Source organism: Monoraphidium neglectum, assembly GCF_000611645.1.
Source record: "Monoraphidium neglectum strain SAG 48.87 unplaced genomic scaffold scaffold02418, whole genome shotgun sequence".
Classification (NCBI taxonomy): domain Eukaryota; kingdom Viridiplantae; phylum Chlorophyta; class Chlorophyceae; order Sphaeropleales; family Selenastraceae; genus Monoraphidium; species Monoraphidium neglectum.
This window is the reverse complement of record NW_014011210.1, coordinates 1-9,304: the sequence shown is the minus strand read 5'-3', so window position 1 is coordinate 9,304 and position 9,304 is coordinate 1. Positions and strand designations below refer to the sequence as shown.

The 9,304-nt window shown below is 63.5% G+C and overlaps 2 protein-coding genes across 2 annotated transcripts; both read left to right on the top strand.

Annotated features, from left to right (window-relative positions):
- Positions 1 to 1,756: 1,756 nt before the first annotated feature.
- On the top strand, positions 1,757 to 3,698 carry MNEG_10685 (hypothetical protein; the record flags this gene model as incomplete). Its single annotated transcript, XM_014040844.1, has 6 exons — positions 1,757 to 1,792; positions 2,058 to 2,186; positions 2,410 to 2,490; positions 2,737 to 2,927; positions 3,129 to 3,280; positions 3,562 to 3,698. The coding sequence occupies 6 exons, from the start codon at positions 1,757 to 1,759 to the stop codon at positions 3,696 to 3,698; spliced, it is 726 nt and encodes a 241-aa protein (XP_013896298.1).
- Positions 3,699 to 5,176: 1,478 nt separating this feature from the next.
- Positions 5,177 to 7,057, top strand: MNEG_10684 (hypothetical protein; the record flags this gene model as incomplete). The annotated part of the gene is made up of 1 exon (XM_014040843.1): positions 5,177 to 7,057. The coding sequence occupies one exon, from the start codon at positions 5,177 to 5,179 to the stop codon at positions 7,055 to 7,057; it is 1,881 nt and encodes a 626-aa protein (XP_013896297.1).
- Between the last annotated feature and the right edge of the window lie 2,247 nt (positions 7,058 to 9,304).

The window sequence follows — 9,304 nt, the reverse complement described above, 5'->3', positions numbered from 1 at the left end:
TGCCGCTGCTGCTCGGCCCCCGCCGCCCCGCCGCCGCCCGCCGCCCTGGCCTTTGCGAGGGCGTCCTGCAGCTGCCCCAACTTCACGTCTTGCTGCTGCCGCGCCCGCTCCAGCTCCTGCGAGCGGCCCTTGTAGCGCCGCAGCTCCTCCTTGACCACCTGCGTTACGACGCAGATGGACAGCTCGCACTTATGCTGGTGAACCGGAGGAGCTGCCCGTGTTATTCCTGCCATGTGAGCGCCCGCGGCTGAGGCTCCCCTTGTTCTCAGCCGCGGCAAGCGCCTGCCGCGGCAACGGACCAGGCAGCAAAGCCCCGTGCGGCCCCTGTCCCTGTCAGCGCGCCTTGTTGTCTTCGAACAGCGCGCGCAGCCGCGGCGGCAGCTCCTGCACCTCGCTCGATTCAAACTGTGACAGCACCGGTCCTGAGCCACCGCCATGCCTGTTGTGCGCATGCTGCTGCTTCCAGAGGAGCTGCGCGCAGATGAGCGCGGCGCAAGGTGGGATGTGGGGCACCCGCACCATTTTGGATGGCATGTCAGCTGGCCTCCGCATCGCAGCGATTGCAGCAGCATGCCATGGCGCACTCACCTCTTCTGCCTTGCGCTTCTCCTCCTTGAGCAGGCCGAGCTGCCTCCGCTGCTGCTGCGTTGTGCTCTCCAGAGACGCCACATATTCCTGCGAAGGGCAGATACATACCGGGCAGGCACTCTTGAGGAACAGCACGCAGCGTTCGTCTCTGAGTGTCGTGCAGCATGTGGTGAAACGCTTGCCTGTAGCTCGTTCAGCAATCCAATGCTCCTGACAGCGGTATTTCCTCGAAATGATGCGGCGACGCTACTTTTCGACTGCTCTTTTAGGTCATCCATGGCGTAGGCAGACCGTACGCTGCATGATGGTTTGGATCATATTGTAAAATAAGTTCAAAGCGCGGTATCTCGAGAGACGTGCCCTCGATGATTAGGCGCTGCCTGCTGCGCATCTGTTGACCAGCTCTGACTGGCTCATTTTGGCTGGGATGTTTGCTTGTGTGCTGAAAGCGGGTGCTGATTTTGGTAATTTGGTGGAGTTTATGCATGAAATCAAGATGTTGCATGTGAATATCACTTCTCCAGTTTCCTCCGCGCCGTCTGACCGACCGTTGATTGGTTACCATGTTGATGTTGGTTGCTTTCCGCAAAGCGCTGCGTGCTATGCCTCCATTTTGTGCAGTGATGCTGCATGATTCACAGGGCAGTGTGCGAAGAATGCCTGGACTTGCCCAAATCTGACGGGTGACGAGCACATTATCTACAGCATACAGCATAGATCACACACGGCACAGGGTCATGTCTGCAGGATATCCTACTTTTGTGACCTGCACTCCCAGATGTGAGCCTCGTCAATGACTCCGACGCTCTAAGTGCAAGATTTTGTGTGGGGCGGCATGCGCAACGGCAGAACGATTGCAACAGCATGGTGACTACTAGAGTAGGTTTTTTGCACTCACCGTCTCGCCTGCACGGCCATTTATGATACCGTGTGCGATGACTGGCGACACTGTGAGTTGGTAAGCAGTAGCTTTAAATCGCAAAGTGTTGTTCCCGCGCCTGGCCAGGAGCCTCTGCTTGGCGAGCACAGCTGCTGTTCCCCCTTGTTCCAGGTCCAGGCGGTGCCAGGTGCCGCCGAGTCATGAGCCCGCGCTTGGCTCCCTGCAAAAACGTCAAAATTAATGAAAAATTATCTCATTCCGAAATTCCAAAATTCCCAAAGAAACGTCATGGACACGCGGCTAGTCCTACTCTTGGCGTGCGCGGTGGGTGCAGGGTGCCGCAACGCGGCATTGCACGGCGGACAAGTGAATTATCATCGTGCCCATAATTTAAGCTCCTGATGAAACTGCAACGGAGAGGCGCTGAGTCTTGATCAGGAGGCTTCGAGAGCGGACCAACAAATGTGCTGCGACCGCTGCCGCCGTCTAGGGGCCGTCAACCCCGCGAGAGCTGATGGCTCTGCCTGCTCTAACCAAGCACGTTCCCACAACCGTTCTGCACTTACTTCCTCACACGGAATGCATGCAGGCGTGCGCGGCTGCGGGGCGCGTCGCCCCCACGGCACCGGAAGCGTCATGCCCGCCTCCCAACTTTGACTCTGCGCCGGGCCTGGACCTGACGAAGTTTATCGATGGGCCTTGGTACCCCCAGGAACAGGTGAGGGTGTAGCTGAGTCGTTGCCTGAGCCGCCATGCAAGGGTCTGCTGCATGCATGCGAGCCCCCCGGTCTGCGACAAGGCATGACTGCTTGCTCGCAGCGAGAGGGTTGCACTGCAGCAAGCGACAGAGGCAAGCCGCGCCCGCGCCCCAGGCTTGATATGCAGCACTCACCCGCTCTTGTGCGCCACTCCTCTGATCACTTGCACCCCTTCCAAATCAGATGCCCGTCTTCTACCAGCCCGTTGACTCGCTGTACTGTGTGAGGGCAGTGTACAGCCCCATCGATCCTGCCAACCTGAAGGTGAAGATCTCAGCAACCCGCTTTTGTGCGCGTGACCGGGCAGTGCGGAACAGGCCAAATCCCCTGCCGCAGGCTCAGGATTCGCGCATCAGAGCTTTGAAAGCCGGCTTGTGGCCAACGGCCTACATCTGCAGCTCTAGGGCTGAATTCCGCCTCAAACGTCTAACCTGTCGTTCTCACCCGCCCTCCGCACAGCACACTCGCCTTCACCCCTGCCCGATTGTATCCCATGCGCCTGCCTCGCAGGCTGGAATCCGCGTGCTCAACACCGCCAAGAGCGGCAGCGTCGATGGGAAGCCCATGGGCAGCAGCGGCGGCGCTGCGGGCCTCAACTCCATTGTGGCGCTGCCCAGCACAGGGTCGGGCCCCACCGCGGCCTCCAAGCTGCGCGTCGGGCCCGGCTTCCTGCAGCCGTTCGCGCGCCTTCCTAACCTCGGGTGCGCGTGCGTGTCAATGTTGTGCGGGAGGATTGCCACTTCGGTGCAGCACCAAGCTTCCAAGGGCTCACGACCGCTTGTATGTGTGCCCACTAGCTGTTCAGTGCGCCCACGTGCAAATTCAAACATTCTGCGCATACGGTTGTGGCCGCTGTGGCCATCTCTCATAACTCTCACAAACACATCCAATTGGCACCGCAGGGACCTGGTATATGGTCCCTACTGGGTCGTAGCTTTTGCCGATGACTATTCTTGGGCCATCATCAGCGGAGGGCCGCCCAAGGTGTCAACCCCCGGCGCCTGCAGCGCGGGCCGCCCTTCAGGCCAATCGTTCCTCGACATCAATGGCTCGGGTGAGGGGACGGGCGGGCTGCTGCTGGGAGTTGCATGTGTACTCGCTGTTTCTGTGCCTGCTGCATGTTGCTGCTGAGGTAGGGGCCGCACACCCGCTTGGTGAGTCAATTTGCAACTGATGACAACACCGGCAGCACGCTGACCAGATGATTCAGTGCGTGCCGGCACTTGCCGGTCCACGCCTCACAGCACTGCTGCCTCATCAGCTGCCGCGCAAAGCTGCAAGCATCTGCCCTGCCTGTCCGCGACTGCTCTGCCCACTCATGCCTGATTGCTGCAGGCCTGTGGCTTTTCAGCCGCAAGCCCGAGGACCCAGGGGCGGTCAAGGTGATGCGTGCCAAGGCGGCCGCCCTGGGCTTCGATCTGTCGGTGCTCAAGCCCGTCACACAGAAGGGCTGCACCTACCCCAGCACGTGATGGGCCCAGAGCGGGTTGTGCATGCAAGGACAGCAGGAGGGTTCGGACCTGGATGCTTCAGAACAAGGACACCCGTGCTCTGGCTCCGGCGCAGCAGAGGAATGTTGGGTGAAACGAGAGGTGGCGGGCGGCTGGGCAACGAGCGATTACGGTAGCGGCCCCGAGACGTTTGTTTTCTTGCATGCGCCACATCTGGCGCAATGTTGTGCAAGGGATGCTCAGTGCCATGCGATTTCTTTATCTTTGATGCTGTTACCTTGGTGGTCTCATTGCATGTTTGACCCACGAATAGTGCTTGTGATTGTGGCAGATTTGCTGGGGTATTACAGCACAACTATGTTTTGAATCTGTTGCGCACACGTGTTGTGCTTGAACACACTGCGGATAGAGGGCCACACTGTAATTCAAGCAGAGAGAAGTGAATGTTGCAGAGCCGAGCCACAGCTGCCACCTCAGCAGCAGCAGCAGCAGCAGCAGCAGCAGCAGCAGCAGCAGCAGCAGTAGTAGCAGCAGCAGTAGTAGTAGTAGCAGCAGCAGCAGCAGCAGCAGCGGCGGCGGAGGCGGCGGCGGCGCCAAACGAAGTAACTGCTCCGAGCAGCAGCGTCACGTCACACACATCCATCAACGCTACGAAAAAGATCAGAATATTGGGCGTGTTGGTGTTGTTATGACAGGGAAAACTGGGTGTATGGTGGCTGCGCTCAACCTGCTCATCCCATGTGAGCTTTGCATGTGGGGCATGTTCCATATTCGAACCCGATTTCATCTTGTCTAGTACACAAAGGGGCTGACAGATGGCCCTGCACAGACGCCAGGGGGACGGTGCGCGGCGTGGCGGCCGGCGTGCGAGGGGCGTGGTTTGGCCACGCTGATGGCGGCGGTCAACCCCTGCAGCACTTGACTGTGCTTCACACAGAGGGCGACACTGTGTCCCAACCCACCCCACTGCAGGCTGCGATGTCCTGATCCATAATTTTTGTGTCCTTGTAAACCCACTCATACCTTAATTTGCTGTTGTGGACCCGCCTTCTACGCAGAACAATGGTTTCGACGCGCACCGCGCGTGCTGGCGGTGCCGCGCGGAGCAAAGAGCCCGGCGCAGAGACACCTGGTTCGCCCAAGCCGAAAGGATCACCAAAGCGGAGGACCACTGCAGCAGTTCCGGGCTCGCCACCGCCCACAGCCAGCAGGAACAAGGCTAAGCGTGCAGTTGCAAGGCCCACGGAGGTTGTGCCTTCGACGCCTGAAGTAGTGTGAGTAGCCAGCAGCATCCGGCCGATGGCTGCGTGATCTCTAGGGAGGACCATTGTTGGCGTGCAAGTGTGCGTTCATGCCCTCTGCCGTAACCCATGCATTCCACGAACACCATTCGCAGGCGGCTGGACCAGGCGGTGCTCGATGCGGCTGCAACACCGCTGCCGCTCGATTTTGATGACGACGGCATGGACGCTTCGCCGCGTTTTGTGACCCCAGCCACAATGCGGCGTGTTCGGCCGCGCACGGCAGCGAACGGGCGCTCTCCTGAGCCGTCGCCGGCGGCCGCTCCGTTGGCATCTCAGCTGCTGGCCTCGCCGCTCCCGTCGCCGGCAGTCAGCCCGCGAAAAGTGCCCCAGCGCAATGCGGGCGCGCCCCCAGGCGGCAAGGCGCCGGCGTCGGCTCGTGCCGCGGCCAGCAGCATCAGCAAAAAGACCAAAGCGGCCGCCGTACCTGGCGGGGTCACGCGTCTGCGGGCCGCGCTGGTCGTGTTGGCGCTCGCCGGGCTGGCTGCGGTTGGGTGGTTACACACCCACCCACCAGACTCGACGGCCCTGCAGCTGCCGGGCGGGCTCCCCGCGACCGCCGCTGCACGCGCCTTTGAGGCGCTCTCGCTCTTGCAGGCGCGCGGCCGGCTCGCGCTGTGGGAGGCGTCGCAGCAGCTGCAGGGGCTGGCAGAGGCGGCGTGGGACGCGTACGAGTTGCGGCTGGCGCAGCTGCTGAGCAGCTACGGGGGCGGCGGCAGCATTTTCACGGACCACGATGCACAGCATGGCAGTTTTGGCAGCAGCGGCGGCCATTGGGACGCGTCTGAAATCGTAGCGCTGCTGCCGGACGGCGCTGCGTGGCAGGAGGTGGCCGCAGACATTGCAGAGCGCCTCAGGGGCGACGGCGCCGCCGCCGCCGCGGCGCCGGGCCGCAAGGGCACAGGGCTGCTGCTGCGCTGCGTGACTGCGGCCGGCTGCGCCGAGTCCGCGGCCGCCCTGGGGGAGCTCAGCGGCCCGCCCCCCGGCTGCACGCTGCAGCTGGACGGCGCCGCTTTCGGGGGCAGCGCTGCCGGCTCGCCCGCGGCGGCGCTGCAGGCGGCGCTCGCGCCGTTCCTGCGCCGCTGCCCCGCCGGGCTCGTCGTGCTGCGCGACGCGCAGCTGCTGTCGCTGGACGCGCTGCCCGCGCTGCACAGCGCGCTGTCGGAGCTCGGCGGCTTCCAGCACGGCGGCGCCGTCGACGCGTCGCGCGCGGCGTACGCCCTGCTGTACCGCGGGGGCGGCGCGGCGGCCGCGCGGCATGCGGCGCGCATGGAGCCCGCCGAGGCGGCGGCGGCGCTCAAGGCCGAGTTTTTCGAGGGCCTCCTCGGGGCCGAGCTGGCGCGGGCCGCGGACGCGGAGCGCGCGTCCTCGGTCCTCGCGCCCATGCTGCGCGCGCTGCGGCGGCGCGTGGACTTTGCGGCGCCGCTGCGGCTCGGCGCGGGAGAGGCGGCGGAGGCCGAGGGTTATGCAGCGGCGGCGGCGGAGGCCGAGGGTCATCCAGCAGCGGCAGCGGCGGCGGCGGAGGCCGAGGGTCATGCAGCGGCGGCGGCGGCGGCGGCAGAGGACGAGGGAGTGGGTGAGGGCGAGCCTTACTTCGGGACGCCGTTTGACGATGCGAAAGTCAACGCCGAGGTGCAGGGTGCGGGAGCTGCAGGCGAGGTAGGGGCAGAGGCGGATGAGGACGCGGCGGAGGGTAACGCAGCCGAGGACAACAAGCCAGAGGCCGGGCATTTGAATACAGACGCAGAATGGGCGGCAGGGGTGGAGGAAGAAGCGGAGGCGGGTGCGGCACAGGGGGCCGGCGCGGGGGATGCGGACGTTGAGGCAGATGCGGGCGACAGAGAGGACGCAGTCGACGAGGACAACGCGCGCGCCGAGGCGGTCGCAGGCGGCGAGGCGGACGAGGCTAGCGATGCGGGCTCAGGTGGAGAAGCAGGCAAGGAGGCAGAGGGAGTGTTGGAGGAGGTCGCGGGCAACAGGGCGGCAACCAGCCATGAGCGCGTTGCAGATATGTCTGGGCAGCAGCAGACAGGGGTGCATTCGCAGGATGGGGCTGTCGAGGCGGCAGCCGCTGCCTGAGCGTGGTACATGGAATGTGGACAGGCAGTTGCGGCCTTTTTCAGAGGGCCCTCTCCTTGAACGCCAGCCACCTCGCAGAACACACAGCAGCATGCCCCCTGTGCTGATCAGCTGGTCAATTTTGGTAGGTGTTGCTGGCGTGCTTGTTGAGGCTTGTATAAACCACCTTCTTCTTGATTTGTGTGAGTCCTGGTTACCGCTTGTGGCAGCAACCTATTGCAACGTGCAGTGACGTCAGCGTGGGCGCCAATCATATGCAGAGATGCAATAATGAGTTTGCACCTCAGGTTTTTTGCCTCCAAGCGGCCCTTTGCACATGTGATGCTTTTCTCTGGTGCTTCCCATTCATCATTGTCTATGTTGCCATCACCAACTGTAAACCATGATCCCCATGACTCAATTCCACCAGCCAGCTTGTACCTTGTCTCCCCAGCCAGCCAAGCTTGAAGCCTGCACCCCCATGGTGTAGCTGCGCCTGTTGTGTGGTGACCTTCTGAAGTTTTTTGGCCTGCCACGACGTATTGGCACTGCAATTGTAGCCACATTGCGTCGCATGTACGGGCATGGGGCTGACTGGACCTGAATCATCAGGACCCATGAAAGTTTGCAGCAGTCAACTCAAGGTCAACACCTGCCTCCCTTTCCGCAGCAGGGGCCCTCTGATAGCACTGTGTTGATGACGTCTTACAAAATTACTTTCTTGCTTGCTCATTTGCCAAGGCTCATGAGTGGGGAGGCTTGTGATTGCAGTTGCTGTTGAACGCACTGCAGGTCCTCGCACTGCCGCCTGCGCCACCCACAACAGGGAGCCGCACTTCTGCAACTGCACACGGACCGCTTGTAGCAATACGTCTTGTTCACTGTCGAGTAGTTCTACAAAGCCCAGTATCGCCTGATCTGACATTGGATCGATCGGGGGGCGCAGCGCGCCCAGGCGCGAGATGGACGCGCGAAAGCAGCAACAGAAGACGAAACCGGAGGGAATACCGCGCATCGTGGGCTTTCATGTGGAGGGACAGGCCTCCACGCCCAGCCCGCAAGGCGGTTCCGTGCTGCAGGGCAAATTAGCTGGCTCTCCGACTGCGCCGGTGATTATACCTCCCCAGTTTCAGGTAGGCTAGGTGGCATGGCGGCAGCGGTTGCGCATTGGCGGCCGGTGTGCTGCACCATCGTCGCAGGCATGCGCGGATCGCACGCGCTTGCTCCGCACACCCGTGCTCGCTTCCTCGCCACCTGCTGCCTGCAGAGGGAGCCGCCCGCACCCAGCAAGCCTGCAGCAGCACCCGCACCCGATGCGCAGCGTGGAGCGGTGAGAGTCTGCCTAGCCAGTGCCAGTGTGCAGCTTGCCGCTCGTTGCACCAACCTTGCCCTCAAGCCTGGCGGCAGTCCTGACTATCTTATTCTCATGCTTCTTTTTTCTGACATGCGCAGGAATTTGCCGGCGGGCAGCAGCAGGCATCAGCAGGGTGAGTGGAGGGCGATGGCGGGGTGAAGGCTCTGCCTGTGGTTCGCAGTGTGCCACGTGGGGTGCCGTGAAAGCGGCTGCTGCGCCTCAAGGGGTGCACGTGCCTGACGCCGACTCACTATCGCCCCGCGCAGGGCAGTAGGTCCCAGCGGGGCGCAAGCGGGCGCGGCCGGCGGCGCGGCGGCAGGTGCGGCGGGGGCCGGGCCGTGTTGTCTCTCGCTGCACGGCGCGTTTCTGGTGTGCTTCTAATGCAGCAGGCTGGCGAGCAAGCATGATCAGGTTACTGATATTGTCATGGGGCTCTGAGCTGCGTGGGTGCGGCCTAGTGCCTGCTTGTAATGCTGCAGCCGCCCCCGCTCGACTCCCGCAGCCACCCAAGCAGCAGCAGTGCCGGGATCCGCGGCCCCGAGCCAGGCCGTCGACACCGCAGCGCCCACAGCCGCCCCGGCCGCCCCGGCCGCGCCCGCCGTGAAGGGCGGCTCGGGCAAGCCACCGCTGCCCGGCGGCGCGCCTGACGGGCAGGGCGCGAGGGAGGCGAGCAGCAGCGGGGGCGGCGGCAGCGGGGGCGGGGGCGAAGGGGATAAGCGGCCGCAGAGGCTGCCACCTGGCGGGATTCCCGAGAAGAAGGCCACCACCAGGGCAGAGCGGCGGGCCATCCAGGAGGCCGCCCGCGCGGCAAAGGCAGCACGCGCCGCGAGCGGCGCGCCCGGCGGCGGCGGCGGCGGCGCAGCCGGTCGCGGCGGTGGTAGCGGCCCTGCCGCGGCAGCGGGCGCCGCTGGCGC